This window comes from Monodelphis domestica, chromosome X (genome assembly GCF_027887165.1).
Source record: "Monodelphis domestica isolate mMonDom1 chromosome X, mMonDom1.pri, whole genome shotgun sequence".
Classification (NCBI taxonomy): domain Eukaryota; kingdom Metazoa; phylum Chordata; class Mammalia; order Didelphimorphia; family Didelphidae; genus Monodelphis; species Monodelphis domestica.
This window is the reverse complement of record NC_077235.1, coordinates 33,458,511-33,476,183: the sequence shown is the minus strand read 5'-3', so window position 1 is coordinate 33,476,183 and position 17,673 is coordinate 33,458,511. Positions and strand designations below refer to the sequence as shown.

At 41.7% G+C, this 17,673-nt stretch overlaps 1 protein-coding gene across 2 annotated transcripts in view; it reads right to left on the bottom strand.

Annotated features, from left to right (window-relative positions):
* The window catches only part of GABRA3 (gamma-aminobutyric acid type A receptor subunit alpha3), a 204,655-nt gene that overhangs the window by 14,545 nt on the left and 172,437 nt on the right, over positions 1-17,673 (bottom strand). For both annotated transcript variants that reach the window (XM_007507295.3, XM_001376922.4), the window contains exons 8-9: positions 11,361-11,513; positions 5,725-5,936 (exon numbers count right to left, since the gene is read on the bottom strand). In XM_007507295.3, the coding sequence (XP_007507357.1) occupies positions 5,725-5,936; positions 11,361-11,513 (365 nt within the window). The remainder of the gene's footprint in view (positions 1-5,724; positions 5,937-11,360; positions 11,514-17,673) is intronic.

Below are 17,673 nucleotides of genomic sequence, written 5' to 3'. Positions count from 1 at the left end.
TCTATCTCTCTCCGTTTTCTCATCTGTAAAATGGGGATAATACTGTAACCTCTCCTCCTGGATCACTGCCTTGTGGTGGAGGGACTTGCGTAGCTCAGGGAAACTATGAGCTAGGCCGTGCAGACTTACCCCAGGCAAACTGGTCATAGAGGAGAGATCTGACAAACGGTGATCCACTAGGGAGGGAAATGGCACGCTGCTGTGGTATCCTTGCCAAGAAAACCTCGTGGACAGTATTAAAGTGCTAAAAGAGATGAGCCCCTCAGGTCAGAAGGGCCCAGTATGCCCCGTCCTTGGGGTCACCAAGTTGGCCACAACTGAGTTACTGAAAAAACAGCCACAACCTTACCTTGCTCGTTGGGTTGTGGTGAGAGAAAGGGCTCTCCAAACCTTCAGGTGCTGCAATCGGTAATATCCTGCCCTGAAACAAGGCCCCTCCAATCCCCCCAAGGAGTCTGGGTTGGGCAGGGCTACGCTGCTTTTTACCACTGAGACGACTATTTGGAAAAGGCAGCGCAGAACTATATCCTGTCCAGTGGCAATCTGTTCCTCGGTTTTCCTCCTGACAGTTGTTTTGAGTCGAGCTAATTAAAGGCTGAGACAGAATCAGTAGTGAACTTTCATGCCAGACAGCACCAAGACAACATGGCCTATGACTCAAAATGCCAGGCAAACATGGGAGAGAGACCCACTCCCAATCCCCTGAAGCCAGCCAGCTGGTCTGGAGGGGCCAGGGAACAGGTGCTTTTCCAAGGGACTTGATACCCAGAGTCTGAGACAGCCTAGAGGTTTCTGGGAGAGGATATTTCCAGCAGCTCCCAGACAGGGCTCCTACATTTGGGAAGGAAGGATGCCACGTCAGGACCCTGCAGGAAATGCTGGCTCCTGGGAGAATCTGGGACTTCTAAACAAAGATGAGGCTATTCACAGTTCACACTCCAAATCTCCCAGGCAGCTTCTTCCACTGCTCTCCTCCTGAGGCAGGATGGGAAGTGTTAGGGTACGGGGAGGAGAAGAAGAGAACAAAAGACAAACCCTGGGTGTCATAGCCAAGGGTTCAGTTCAGCTGCCGACTACTGTCTAATCCAGCTGGCCCCTATGTCACGGGATGCCTCAAACCTCCTTGAATGCTAGGCATGGCCAGCACAACCCAAGACTTGTCCCTAACATGAAACAAGCTCAGCAAAGCAACACTACTGTCCCTGAAGAGGCTGACGGCACAGTTGCTCAGTCTGAAACATCGAGGCTGAAGGTGTCCAAGCACACCATCCAGACCGTCTTCCTGGGAGATTCTTTTTTTTTAAACCAAACCTTCTGTCTTGGAATCAATACTGTGTATTGGTTCTAAGGCAGAAGAGTGGTCAGGGCTAGGCAATGGGGGTCAAGTGACTTTCCCAGGGTCACCCAGCTGGGAAGTGTCTGAGGCCACATTTGAACCCAGGACCTCCCGTCTCTAGGCCTGACTCTCAATTCACTGAGCTACCCAGATGCCCCCTTCCTTGGAGATTCTTGCCAAAGAATTTGCTTCAGAGCAGGGGATCCAAAACCCCAGCCCAGCCTGGTGTGTGAATTTCAACCAGGACCCAGCACTGAGCACAGTTCTTGGCCCAGAAGATGCTTGTTGACTGACTAACTGACCATGGCTCCTAGCCAGGGATGTTATTCTATGACAATAGATATTTTTTCTTTGTTAAATGGGCTGTGATAATTTGAAAAGAAGAAAGTTAATGGCTTTTTCCATTGAAAAGGAAAAAATGCCCTGGAAACCTCTTCAGCAAACATAGAAACTGCCTCTGTGTGTGTGTGTGTGTCTCTCTCTCTCGCTCGCTTTCTCTCTCTCTCTCTCTCTCTCTCTCTCTCTCTCTCTCTCTCTCTCTCTCTCTCTCTCTCTCTCTCTCTTTCGATCTGTTTTGCTTCACCCTCTCTCTGTCTGTTTACTGGCTTTGACGTAGAACCAAGGAACATGTTTTATTAGGTAGTGGTCCATTTATTGGATAGAGCTTTGTGTCTCCTCTTCTTAATTGAAAAAGTGGATGGCAGTGATGTTTTATATTTCTCCTGAAAAACCCCAATTAATTTGCTTTCTATTTATATGGCTTGAGATTGATTTTTTTCTCTGTGACTCAGTGGCCCTTGATAGAAAAGGTTGCCTCCATAGGCTATAGAAATACAGAGAATATGTAGCTCCAAATCCTAGGTCTAACCGACTGCCTTCTCTATGATTTCTTTTCAAATGCTCTGACTTGACACTAATTGGATGACCTTGGGCAAATTTTGCAGACAGTCTGGACACTGGTGTCCTTGTTCAGTTCAACAAATACATAGTGAGGTCCTACTAGGTGCTGGGAGCAGGTGCTGGACTAACTGACCTCTAACACGATGTCCAATGCTAACATTCAAGCTACTGAAACCAGGTTCTGGATTCTATGGGCTCACCCCTTAGCACTGGCTGGCCCCTGGGCTACAGTCACTGTCAACAGAGAGCACCTTGCTTTGGTGAGAATATTCCTTCTCTCTCTCCTTTTCCTTTTCCATTGATGACCCACAAAGCACTATTTCCACCCCCCACTGCCCTCCCCCAAGCCCAGCCTCCAGAATGAACGTCAAGGACAAAGCTTGATTTCAGAATTGATTCACTAATAAAAAGACGGGACTAGTCGTGCTAGAGTAAGCACTTTCTGTAAGCCTACGGGGTTGGAATAGAGAGCGGCTGAGGGTCGGAGTGATGGAGGAGCTGTCTGGTAGTTATTTGCCTAGAAATTAAGTGAGTAACTGCAAGAGAAGCCAATGTCCAGGAAGGAGGGCACCAGGCCTTTGCCCGCCTGGTCCTAGTTCTCTGCTCAGTGAATTTTCCTCCAGGCCTAAAGAAAAGGGTGGTCTTGAATGGGCAATGACATCCCAGGTAGCCAAGCCACATATTCAGCATATGGGCACCTACCCAACTTCTGAAGAGAATACAAAGGTCCCCCTTAATGGTTTCAAATGGATAAAAAAATTATCCAGAGACTGTTGTTCTCTGCAGGTGATTAGGAGAAAGAATGGAAAGAGAACTGGATTTATAGTCAATGGACCTGGGTTTTGTACCTTACCCTGAGCACTTTCTACTTGGGTGACCTTGGACAAGTCATGTCCCCTCTTTATGCCTCAGTCATTTGTCAAAAACAAGAGGCTTGGACATGATGATCTTTAAGGTCTTCCTGCCTTAAAACTAGAAGCTTGTGATCAAGTTAGGACAAGAAAGGCAGCAGGGTAGGCACTGAGATCTTAAAATGTTGAAACAAATGAGCTCTTGAGTTTGTGAAACCTGTATTCTGGGAGAATTTGACAGAAAACAACTTGTCATTTGAGCCACTTTTGGCACAGTCCTACCAGGAGCCTTCAAAGGCTCCTTCCATCCTTAAAGATCCTTTCATTCTCAGAGCAGCTAGATGCCACGTGGATAGAGAGCCAAGCCAGGAATTTGGAGGACCTGGGTTCAAATTTGGCTTCAGACACTTCCTGGCCATATGACCCTGGGCTGGTTATTTAACCCCATTTGCCTAGCCCCTGCCCTTCTTTCTTAGAGTTGTTACTAACACAGAAAGTGAGGGTTAAAAAAATAAAGATCCTTCCATTTTTCCATAGATGGCTTCTGAGAGGAGGGGCTGAGGAATAAATCACAAAGTAGCCTTTTCTTCCCCTCTTGTAGTGTAGTTCACGATGCAGAACCCTCCATTCAGCACCCAAGATAAATCGATCCCAGGCAACCTTTGAAGTATGGCTGGAGGGTCTGTCACCATAAGAGCTGGACAGAGCCAGTGGAGGGATGGGAAGGTGTGGGAGAAGTCATGTCAATGAGAGGACAGAAAGATTTTGGGTAAAGAAGAGGGCCCAGGGAGCTAGGCAGATGTGTTTCATGGTGAATAATAAAGTTTGAAGGGATTTGGGAGGTTCTAGGGTCTAGCATCCCCCTCCCACCCCAGGTCAAGAACACCCATGACAGAAGCCCTTCTAGGTGGGGATTTAGCTTCTACTTGTACATCTCCAGTCTTTTGAACTCATTACTTCAAAAGGGAACCTATTCCAGTTTTGAACAGAGCTGTCACATTTTAAGTTCTTCTCCATATTGACATCTGCCTCCCATTTGGTCCTAGTTCTGGCCTTTGAAACTCTATTCAATACATGTTTTTCACATGCCGGATCTTCTGCCAGCATGCCCTCTGTCCTCCCCTGCCCCTGGCTAAGCTTCTGTAGTTCCTTCAGCAGTTCTCACATGGCATTGCTTCCAGACCAGCCATCTATCTGGTGACCCAGCCCTGAACACACGTCTTACTGCCTTTCTTAACATGTGAGCACAATGCTTCAGATAATATTGGACAAGTGCTGAGTACTAGAAGGCTATTATCGTCCTTGTTCTGGACGCTGTGTTTCTATTAATGCAGCCTGAGATTGCATTAGCTTTGGTGGCTGCCACGTCACACTATTGATTGCCATTGGGCTCGCAGTCCTCTAAAATCCCAGATTTCTTTCTTTCGTTTCCAAATGAACTGTTACTAAGCCGTATCTCCTCCATCCTGTACGTCAGACTTGGGGAAACAAAGGTAGGACTTTATCTCCATCGAAGTGGTTTTTGGTTTCAGTCTATCATTCTAGCCTACTGATCAATGTCTGGTCTTGATTCTGTCATCCCTTCCAGATTCATGCCATCCAGAGCTCTGGTCCCTGCCTCCGTGCCCTTTTCCAAGTCATTAAATCAGGCAGGACCAAGGACAGAGCCATGAGGTGTACCATTAGAGACTTCCTTCCTGGTTGGGATCAAGTCATTAATCACCTCTCATAGCTAGTTGTTGCTCACCTAACACTACTATAATCTGGCCCGCATTTCTCCATCTGTTCACAGGGATCTGAGAGACTGTCAAATGCCTTGTGGAAATCAAGATACACCATCTCAGTAGCAATGCCCTGATTCGCCAGCCTAGTGATTCTGTTAAAGGGAATGAGGTAAATCAGTAAGACTTGGTCCTAGGGAACCTATTTTGGCTACTGGCATCTCTGCTTTCTTAAGGGCCTACAAACAACAGTCCATGATTAGAAGTTTTCAAGGGTTTCTGTTAAAGTTTAGCATAGTTAGGGAATTCTGAAATTCATCTTTTGTCCCTTTTGAACATTGAGAAACGTGCCTGTTTCCAGTCTTCTGGCTTCTGCCCCATTCTCAAAGCCGACTAACACTGGTCAGTGATTAGACCTGCAATTGCTTGAGGTCCCTGAGATGTGATTCATCTGGGCTAGAACTCATTGAGTGTGACCAGCTTCTCCCTTGCTATGCCCCTAATTGTCTTAGGATTCCATCTCTACTTAACCAGATTTCTTCTACCATTTCTGGACTGCGAGTCATTCTGCTGGACAGAGAACATGGAAGCAAAATCAGAGCTGAGTCATTCATTCAGCCTTCTCCCTGTCATCCACTCATCCATTCCTTATTTCCCCCAACATGACTAGTAAATGTTGAGGATCCATACTCCTGCCCTGCCTTCACGGTGGTTTCTCCAGCCTTTGCCCCATCCTTCCCTCCCTCCTCGCTGCCAAGAAGCACACCAGTCAAGACATGGATTGATGACCCCAGTGAACAGAACACAGCCTCAAAAACTGCCAGCAGGCTGCATGCTGCCCACTCCTGGTCCCAATGCAGCTCCATCATGGGTTGCTTCTTAGCCCCTCCCTCTCCCTCTCCCCTCAGCCACTCACCTTCTGTTCCTGAGATTCTATCACCTTCTTGCCATCCCAAGCCCAGCTCCGTTTGGTGAAGTAGTTGACAGTAGCAAATTCAATCAGCGCAGAAAACACAAAGGCATAACAGACGGCTATGAACCAGTCCATGGCCGTCGCGTATGCCACCTTAGGTAAAGAGTTTCTGGCACTGATGCTCAGGGTGGTCATGGTGAGGACAGTGGTGACCCCTGGGGGGAGAGAAGGGAAGAATCCACTACCATGAGAGGAGGCTCAGTCGGATAGATGAGCTCATCAGCCTTACCTAGGGAAAGAGGGGTCAGTAGCCATTCAAAAGGAAGTCATCAAAATCACAGAGCAGCTCAGAGCTGGAAGGGACCTCCAAAGTCCTATCATCTAGCCTTCCACCCAGGCCAGGATGCTGTCTCCAAACAAATGGCCATCCAGCCTCTGCTTAAACATTTCCGGTGCTAAGAAGTTCATCATTTCATGCGAGAGCCCAGATTATTGTTGGGCTGTTTTCAGTGTTAGAAAGTCCACCCTTTCACCAAGTACTTCTGCCTCCCTTTCTACTTTTTGGTCACTGTTCTTCCTCCTGAGATAAGTCATCAGGATAAGAAAGTCTGAGCTAGAAGGGATCTTTGTGATCATCTAAGCCAATCTCTTGATTTGATGAAGGAGGCTGAGGGCCAGGGTGGGGATAGGGCATGGTTTGCTGTAAGTCACAGAGTTAGAGTGCCAAGGTCAGGACTGGAATCCAGGTCCCCAAATGCCATTACAATGCATTTCCACTCTGCTTCCTGTTCCATGGGACAATTCTTCAAATATTTCTGATAACCATTGCATTCATTGCCCCCCCCCACTCCATTCCCAATTAGTCCTTTTTTTCTAAAATGGGCTCAAGCATGCTCAGTTCCTTAAACTGCTCCTCATAAGGTGGGGTAGCCTGTTCTCCCTCACCAAGACACACGTCAGTTTGTAATTCTTCTGGAATGGCACGGGGTTTTCCATCGCCTCCCGCATGCTGACTATACCTCTAATCTTTCTGAGGCCCAAGAATGCAGTGGCATGCTCCATGTGTTGGACCCATGTTGAGTTGGCAGGCTTTTTCATAGCTGGCATATGATGTATCCCCACACCCATTCCTGGACTTACACAGCTGATTTTTATTAAAAACCCAAGCCGATAACTTGACCTTTATCCCTGCTAAATTTCATCTTGTTAGTTTGGACTCAGCAAGCCATCAATTTGGATGTCTGGTGGATAGCAAGTTCTATACAAACCTACAGTATAGCACAGCAGCCAGTGAAGCTGTGTTAACAAAGGCTCAGGGCCAGGCCCAGAGGAGAGACCAGTCTCCACTGTCTCTGCCCTCAGCAGACCACCTCTGGAGCCCTGGGTTCAGCTCTTGGTGCCAAGTTTTAGGAACGTCATTGAGAAGCTAGAGCACATCCAGAAGAGGGGAATCAGGCTAGCAGGGGGCCAGAGATGGTGCCATTCAAGGAGCAGTTCAGGGAATCAGGGGACTTAACTCTGGAGAAGCAAAGACTCAAGAGGGACATGATAGCTATCTTCAAAGATTTTTGAGCCTGCCACATGGACTCAGAATTAGACTAGTTTCCCTTAGACCCAGAGGGCAGAAGCAGGAACCATGGATGCCCTCAGCCAACAAGGCCCTCTATCTTTCTTGGCCTCAGTCTCCCCAATTGTAAAATGAGGTTGGAGTAGATAACCCTTTTGGCTCTATAACCATGATTCTAACATGCAGACCAATGTAAAAACTCTCAAAGAATTAGAGCTTGCCAAAAAGTGAAAGGGCTCCTCCACCAAGGGAAGTCTTCAAGCAAAAGGTGAATGGCCAACTGTCAGGGTGACTCCTATTCACATGCATGTTGGAGCACACAAGATCCCTTCCAGTGCTGACATTCTGACTCTGCATGTACACATCTAGATCTTGGAGGCTACTGTGGTATAGTGGCAAGAACACTGGCAGGGGAGTCAGGGGACTTGGGTTTAATCCTGACTGCCATTTGCTACCTCTCCTGACTCCCCAAACCCTTTAGGAGCCTTAAATCTCACTGTAGCCCTTGCCATGCTACTTTGTTCCTTTCCAAGTATGGAAGAAAACCATCAACCATAAACCTTATCTGGTTTCCTCATCCGTAAAGTGGGCATCAATTTCCAAATGGGTAAAATGCAAGGTCCAGTGAGAGAATGAAGAAGCTTCTTTGGTGGTTCTCCACACAGAGAGGAGGGCCAGGGAGTGCAGTGACTATGATACTTCTGAGAATTGTCAAGCAGGGAAAACTCATGGGTGCCAAGAGATGGGGTGCTTTGGAGACACAGGGAAGGAGGCAAGAATGAGAATTACAGGAATCTCTAAGGCCCCAACCTCCTCTGATCCTCCAACCACAAGCTGTTTCTCTGGGGGCATCAGAACCCCAGCTAGAGCTGGGCAATGAGGGTGGGGCTGATTACATGGAATAGGAGCTTGTATTTCCACAGAGGGTTAACTGTCAGAGCAGTGCCCACGTGCAGCTACAAATTGAGCAGGACGTCATCAAGGGAGCTGATTAGCAGAGACAAATTTTGAGCCATGACAGGAATCAGCCCAATAAATTAATAAATTGCTAGCAACTAATTAATGCACTAACTGAATTTGTAGCTTGGCAAGCTAAGATAATGGACCCAGTTGTTCAGCAGCCCTCCACAGGCAGGCACAGCATTCTTCTCTTTGGGAAGGTGGAGATTTTCTGGGCCTGTCAGAGAAATGGCATGAGTGGGGGGTGGAAATTTAGAGAGAGCTAACATCTTGAGCAAGCCCTCCTGGATAGTGGTGACCAGGAAAAACAGCTAAGGGTGCTTACAAGGTTAAAAGCACTAGGGCTCAGGGCAGGAAAGGAGATAGAAGCACCCCTGGGAGAGGTCTTCTTCTCTCCCTTAATCCGAGAGATGTCATTGAAGCAGCAAAGCTCCTTGCCCCTAGAGACACAGAGCTCTGTAATAGGGGATGAGATGGATCTGCGGGAGAGAATTCTTGATCATCTCAGCCAAAAGGCTCTGTCAAAATTGCTGCCACCCCCATTTTACAGATAAGGAAGCCTAAGCTACCAAGAATGGGAAATCATATTTCTAAAGGCAACAGAAGGTGTTAGTGGGAGAGCCAAAACTTCAACCTAGGTCTGCGGACACTGAGCTCAGGGCAGTTTCAACCCCATTGCCAAGGCTAGATTAGGTTTTATATGTCTGGTCACCCTGATTCAAGAGCAAGCTCACAGACAGTCCAAGAAGGCAACTTTTTTGCATTCCTGGCAGGCCTGAGCATAGGACTTCATACAAATTGCTTGCCATTCCCCGAGAGCTCTCTCACATCATTTAGATGTCTCCCCTACTCTCCTTACACCTGAAGAGGTGGCCCTTCTCCTTACAAAGTCAAACCTCTCAATAGACAAGCAATCTCATTCTATTGCTTCTTCTCCAGCTGATTGTTCCCTGTATCATTCCCATTTTTTTCACTTATCTTTTTTTTAAACCCTTGCCTTTCATCTTAGAATTAATATTGGTTCTAAGGCAGAAGAGCAGTAAAGGCTGGGCAATGGAGGGTAAGTGACTTGCCTAGGGTCACCCAGCTAGGATATGCCTGAGGTCTTATTTGAACCCAGGACCTTTTATTTCAAGGCCTGGCTCTCTATCCATCAAGCCACCTAGCCGACCCCTGTTTCATTTAACTTTATTTTCCCCCTGTCTACTAGTTGCTTCCCTGCTGCCTACAGACTCACCCCATTTCTCCTCATCCTCCAAAACCCCTCGTTTCATCCCTCCTGGCTATCATCCCCCTCCCTAAATCTCCACTTCCTTCTTTTCTTTCCTTTATTCTCTGCAGTCTGGCTTTTAACTTCATCCTTCAACTGAAACTGCTTAATTGTCAAAGCTAATGACCTTTGCTCAATCCTCATTCTTCTTGACCTTTGATGCTGTCAGTCACCACCTTTTCCTTGATTCTGTCTTCTTAAGTTTTCCTGACCCTGGCGTTTCCTCATTCTCCTCCTACTTTGCTGGACCTTCTTCCAGATCAGGCCCATCTTTCTCCAGATTATGCCTAGTAACCATGGGTGCCTCTCAAGACTTCGTCTTGGGCTCTCTTTTCTTCCTCTTATAGATATCGGCTCCCATGGAATCAAAGATCATTTCCAAGCAGATGATTCTTAGATCTATTTATCCAGCTCAATCCTCTCTCCTTACCTTCAGCCCACATGTCCAGCTGCCAATTAGACATCTCAAACTGGATGTTCCAGATACATCTTAAACTCGACGTGTCCAAAACTGAACTCAAACCCTCCTTCCCTCCCAAACTTCCCTATTACTGCTGAGGATAACACCATGCCCCCAGACACACAGGCTCATAAGCTAGGTGACATGTTGGACTCCTCTGTCTCGCTCACAGCCCATATCCAATCTACCCTCACAAAATCTCTCTCTCCTCTGGCATAGTCCCTACCCTGATGCGGGCTCTCATCACCTCATAGCTGCACTATTGCAATAGCCTGCTGGCTGCTCTTTCTGCCTCCAGTCTCTTCTCCACTCAGCTGCCAAATTTATCTTCTTAAAGTACAGATCCGAGAGAGACACATATGTCCAGTCAATAAATTCCAGTGACTTCAGGTTCAAATAGAAGATCCTCTGCTTCATTTTAAAGCCCTTCCTAACCTTTCCAGTCTTCTTTTACCTTCTTGTCCTCCATGATTGCTGGCTTTCTTGCTGTACCCTCATAAACAACATGCTTTCATCTGACTCCATAGATTTTCACTGACCATCCTCCATTCTTGAAAATCTCTCTTTCATTTTCTGGCTTCCCTAATTTCCTTTAGGTCCCAGCTAAAATTCAATATTCCTCAAGAAGCTTTACTAATCCCCCTTAATGCTAGTACTTTCCCTCTGAGATTTTCTCCAATTTATCCCATCTGTATCTTATTTGTGCATGGTTGTTTGCCTACTGTCTCTCCCCCCCTCCCCCACTAGTCATGAGCTCCTTGGGAGCAGAGACTACCTTTTTCCTTTCCCTGTATCCTCAGTACTCATCACAATGCCTGACACATTGTAGGTGCTTACTAAATGCTTAGTTATTTGACTTGACCCAAGAAACAAAGTGATTGGCAACAGGGTTGAATGATCAATTCCTAGGGAGCATATAGAGACAAATGCAAGCACTGAATTAGCAACCACGAGATTTCAGTTCCAGTCCTAGCTCTTCCATGAACTAGGCCCATGACCTAGAACAAGTCACTTCTTTACTTTGGCTCTTAGTTCCCACGTCTGAAAAAGAGGGACTTTGAACTAGATGACCTGCTAGGTTCCCTTCCAAATCTAAAATCTCTGTCCCATGATCTTTTTGCTCATTTTGTGGGACTGTTCAGCAACCCTGCAATTCCTTTCTAGCACCCAAAATTCTCCCTTTCAGGTGGATCCTCTTGCAGGATTAGGAGGAATGGAATCCTGAACAGATAGCAACTGTAGCCAGATGACTGGGGAGCATTAGGCTGCATGCAGAAAGAGCTGAGGGCCCCAGGGCCTAGAGTCTAGCCTTTACTTAGGGGCCATGCCTGGGAGCTCAGTGCCATCCATGGGGAACACTTCCACTCTTGTCCAACACTCACCAAATACTGTACGGGCAGGGACAGATTCTCGGTTAAGCCAAAAAGAAACCTGGGACAGGATGACCGTCATGATGCAGGGTAGGTAGGTCTGTATCACAAAGTAACCAATCTTGCGTTTAAGGTGGAAGTAGGTTGTCATGACGACATATTCTCCTGGAGATAACAGATTAGGGCAGAAAACAGCAACACTGTTGGCATTACCATGGAGGCCAGACCTAGCTAGCTCAGCACTCCAGGCCTCATCACCAGGAGTGAAATTTCCAACCTCTACCTCACACTCATATATACATTGTTAACCATTAATGGATTTCTTTTTGCTCCAATAAACAGTGACTATTTTCCATGTAGTTATTTGAATTAATGGAAAGGGGCTATAGAACTCCTGGGCAATGGAGCTAAGGTAATGAGAGACCATTTCTGGTAAAGAACATGGGACTTGGCAACTGATAAGAAATAGAGGTGAAGGGAGAGGGCAGAGTTCTGAATGGCTCTGAGGTTATGAAGCAGAATGGTTGGAATGAGAATGGTACTGTCTATAAAATGTAAAAGTTTTGAAAAGGGATAGATTTGGGAGGAAATAGAATGATGGCGAGTGGCAAGATCCCTGGTGTCTGTTTTCTGGCCGACTTTAAACGAGACATTCTGCCTCTCTTGTTTTGTTATCTGTAAGATGAGTATAATTATACTCACTGTACCCACCTCGTGGTGGCATTGTGAGAAAGAAAAGCTAAAGCTCTTTGCAAAATAAAATTTGCTTTATAAAAATAAGGGGGTAGAGGAGACATTGAGTAAATCACTCTAGTTATCTTCTTTCTGTTCATCTATCTACCTCTAGGTGTCTGTCTAACTCTCTCAGTATCTATAGTTCTCTAGGTGTCTGACTATCTCTATATGTCTCTGATATCTATCTTTATTTCTAGGTGTTTGTCTTCGTATGTATATGTATATAGATATCTCTAGATATCTCTCTCCCAGTGCCTTTCTATCTCAACGTCTAGCTCTAGAGGTCTCTATATTTATTGAGATACCATCTCTCTAGATGTCTATTACTATCTGGCTATCTCTCATGTTGTCTATTCCCCTAGTGTCTATCTGTATATATCATTTATATTTCTAGTTGTTTATCTATTTTTCTTAGAAGATTGTCTTTCTGTCTCTCTAGATATGGTCTGCCCATTTCTATGTTTATTCATCTCTCTCTCTCTCTCTCTCTCTCTCTCTCTCTCTCTCTCTCTCTCTCTCTCTCTCTCTCTCTCTCTCTCTCTCTCTCTCTCTGTCTATATATCCTTTTAGCTCTCTCTATAGACACTCTCAAGGTGTCTATCCATCTCTATCTCTAGGTGTCTTCTGTTTCTCCCTACATGTTTGTCTTTTTCTATATGCCTACATCTCTTTCAATGTCTATCACTATCTCTCTCTAGGTGTCTCCATGTTTCTGTCTCTTTCTCTATGTGCCTTCTATCTGTTCATTTATCTAGGCGTCTGTCTCATGTTTGTCTGTTTTTCTACAGGTATCTGTAGCCATTGATCTTGAACTGACCATGGCTTTTTACTTGAAAACAAAGATTGGTCTAAACTTGAACTTGACCTTGAACTTAACAACAGTACTTTTATTGTCTTACCTTGACATGTTTCCTTCACTTGTGTTTTAGAGAAAGAGACAGACATGTAGAGAGAGAGATGAATAGACACCTAGAGAGATAAATGCCTAGAGATAGTCAGACACCTGGAGAGATACATAGACATCTAGTGAGAGAAATAGACAGATAAACACCTAAAGAGAAAAAGAGACACCTAGAGATACATATACCGAAGCACCTAACAAGATAGATAGACATCAAGAGACACATCTACCTCTTAAATATATGTAACCATATATATCTTCAAGATCTTTATGCATGTTTGCCATACAAACAAAACCAAAGCAACCAATATTAGAAGACAAACAACAAACTTATAAAATCTTTATAACAAGAGTCTCTGACAAAGGCTTCGTTTCTCAAATATATAGAGAACCGAGTCAAATTGATAAGAACACAAAGCATTCCCCAACATGCAAATTGTCAAAGGATATGAATAGGCAATTCTCAGCTGAAGAATTTAAAACTCTTTAGTCATATGAATAGAATTCTCCAATTCACCATTAATTAGAGAGATTCAAATTAAAACAATTCTAAGATTCCATCTTCATGCCTACCAGACTGGCTAATGTGATAAAAAGGAAAATTATAGATGCTGGAGGCCTACATGGAAAAATCAGGATACTAATACACTGTTGGTAGAGTTGTGAACTGTTACAAATAATCTGGAGAGCAATTTATAAACTTCTCATACAAAAATATTTATAGCAGCTTTTTTTTGTAGTGGTAAAGAACTATAAATTGAAGGGGTGTACATCAATTGGAGAATGGCTGAACAAGTTGTGGTAAATGACTGTAATGGAACGAGATGATCACTAAAAAACTTGGAAATACTTCTATGAAGTGATGCAAAATAAAGTGAGCAGAACCAGGAGAACACTGTACCCAGTAACAATAATAACAAAATGTGATCAACTGTGAATTAATTAACTATTAATAACGATGTAAGGATTCAGGATAACTCCAAAAGACTCATGAGTAGAAAGGCTATCCATTGCCATAGAAAGAACTGATGTAGTCTGAATTCAGATTGAATTCTTCAATTCTTCACTATATTTCCTCCATGAATTTTTCTCTGTGTCTTTTTTCACAGCATGAGGAACATTGGAAATATCCATTCTATGATAACACTTGTATTAATAATACCTACAGTCTTGGAGAGGGGTAGAAAAGAAAAATCATGATATCTATCTTTAGGTGACTAAAATCTATTTCCTACCTATCTTTCTAGACTTGTGTTTTATATATATTTATGAAACATATAGTTGAATATAGAAAATTATATATATGAAATATGTAATCTGTTTCCTACCAATTTTTCTAGACTTATTTTACATATATATATAATGTGTACACATATATAAAATAGTTTTCCTACTTACCTTTCTAGACTCCTGTTTTACATTTATATATAATCTATTTCCTACAAACCTATCTAGACTTGTTTTATCTATTAACATTTATTTCCTACCTACATTTCTAGACTTACTTTATGTCTATCAAAAATCCATTTCCTACCTACCTTTTTAGACTTTTGTTAACATATACATATATATTCACACACATAGATATTTTGTAGGTATACATGTATATAAAATCTGTTGCTTTCTTTTCTAGACTTGTATCTAATATTTATACATAAATAACCTATCTCCTACCTACCTTTCTAAACTTGTTTTATCTATCTATCCTAATCTGTTTCCTGTCTATATTGTAGGTAGACTTATTTTCTCTCTCTCACTATCTATCTATATTTATCTTTATGTCTTTGTATATGTGTGTGTATCTATCCATATCTATCAACCAAAATATATTTCCTACCCACATTTGTAGACTTATTTTATCTATCAAGCTATCTTTCTGTCAATCACTATTTCCTATTTACATTTCTAGACTGATTCTATCTATCCATCTATCTATCCATCCATCCATCCATCCATCCATCTTTGTATGTTTGTATCTATCAATGAAAATTTATTTCCTACCCACATTTGTAGACTTACTATCTATCTATCACTATCTGCCTATTAAAATCCATTTCCTACCTACCTTCCTTGATCAGTGATAGCAAGCCTTTTAGAGACCAAGTGCCCAAATTACAACCCTCATGCCACATGTGAGCCCCCCACCTTACTCAAGACAGGAGAGGGAGGAAATGCTCCCACTGGGCTGCTGGACAGAGGGGTAGGTGATGTAAGAAATGTCCTCAGGCACACATGGAAGGGGAAAGGGGAGCAGTCCTCTCTGGCATGTGTGCCATAGGTTCAACAGCATGGTCCTAGACTATACATATGTATTTACACATATAAAATCTATTTCTTACCTACCTTTCTATATTTGTATTTTACTTTTATAAATAATCTATTTCCTACTTACCCACTTAGTTATTATGTATGTATAATTATTTTTAAAATGTGTAAATCTTTTTAAAATGTATAAGTTGAGTGAGTATAGTAGGACTTGAATCTATTTCCTACATACCTTTCCAGACTTATCACATATACATATATACAAATATATGTACACACATAAAATCTATTTCTTACCTACATATATATGATAAAAATTTATTTCCTACCAAATTTCTTGATTTATTTTATCTATCATCTATCTAGATCTATTTCTCTTTTACCTTCCTAGACTTATTATATATACATATAAACTCTATTTCTTACCTGCCTTTCTAGGCCTGTGCTTTTATATATATATATTTATGTGTGTATGTATGTATATATATAGTTATTTTGTGTATATAACTATATGTGTATATATATAAAATCTGTTTCCTAATTACCTTTCTAGACTTGTTTTATACACATACATATATAAAATCTATTTCTTACCTAATTTTCTATATTTGTGTTTTATTTTTATAAATAATCTATTTCCTACCTACATTTCTAGACTTATTTTGTCTATTGAAAATCTATCCTACCTAGCTTTTTTAGACTTTTGTGTATATATACACACATAGTTATTTTGTATGTATATAAAATCTGTTTACTACCTACCTTTCTAGACTTGTTTTATATTTGCACAAACACACTTATATAAAATCTGTTTCTTTCTTACTTTTCTAGACTTGTACCTCATATTTATATATAAGTAACCCATTTCCTACCTACCTTTCTAGACTTGTTTTTTTGTCTATCCAAATCTATTTCCTACCTACATTTGTAGGCTTAACTTTATCACTCTCTGTGTGTCTATCTATCTATCTAGCAAAATATATTTCCTACCCATATTTGTAGACTTTTTTTATCAAGCTATTTTTCTATCAATCTGCCTATCTATCTCTATTTCCTACTTACATTTCTAGAATAATTTTTATCTATCTTTCTATCTATAGGTGTCTGTCTATGTAGCTATGTAGTTATCTGATTATGTATGTATGTATGTATCTATCAAGTAAAATGTATATCCTGCCCACATTTGTAGTCACTTTATCTCTCACTATCTACCTATTGAAATCCATTTCCTAACTACCTTCCTAGACTTTCTAGAGTATATATACATATTTACCCATATAAAATCTATTTTACCTACATTTCTATATTTGTATTTTATTTTTATATATAAAGAATATATTTCATACTTACATTTTTAGAATTATTTTATCTATTTGTCTGTCTATATAAAATCTATTTCCTATCTATCCATTTAGTTATATATGTATAAATATTTTTAAATAGATAATGCAGGTTGAGTGAGTACAGTAGGAACTCATGTTATATGCATTATTGATTCCAAGACCCTTTATATTTAGTTGAAAATTGTCCATAAAATAGTGGAGTGTATTATATAAAAAGTAACTTTTTAAATACAAAGATATATAGGTATTTGGCTATTTTTCTTAGGGTTCTCAGAACTTCCAGCTTTACTACTGTTATATTTTGGGGGTATTACTAATAATTAAATCGCATTAGTGATAGGTAAGCACTACTATGATGAGGATATGATATGTTATAAGTCAATTGTGGAGAAAGTCTTGTGGTGGGATGCTGTTAGGCACATACCATTGTCATGACTCAGTGTGACCTTACAGTGAGTATAGGTGAAGGGTTGTGACAGTTTTTCTGCTTTGCAAAGTGGTGTAAATTTAGCACATAAATATATTTTTGCATTTTATATATTTTAATAATGTTAATTTCTAGTTGTCTATGTCTGAATTTGTGTATATCTGGTTAAATATTGTATAAAATGTGGTTATACTATATTTCGTCATAGATTTTAATTTTTTTGAGCTTCTATATTGATTTTAGAGTTTAGTAAAATTTTTCAGTGCAATTTTTTTGTTTCCGTTCTATATGCACTAATGGAAATTTTGATTTAATATAATGAAGATTGTTTGCCTTGCTGTTCATGATCATATATATATATATATCATATTTCTAATCCTATATTCTTATATATCTGTGTTATATATAAATTGGTTCTCTCAAATTTTTTTAATCTTATGATTAATTTGAAGTTCATTGTTCTATAATGGGAAAGAAGTTGATAGAATGTTATTGAATTAGGATCCTTCTTATTTTTCCCACAGCAATTTTTGTGGGATGTAGGGGCCATTTCTTTGTAGTTTATGGTTTCGAGTTAATGAAGCTAGAGGTTACTTAGTACATTTGTTTCTTATGTACTCTATTGACTTAGTGTGTTGTTTTCCACTAGTAGAT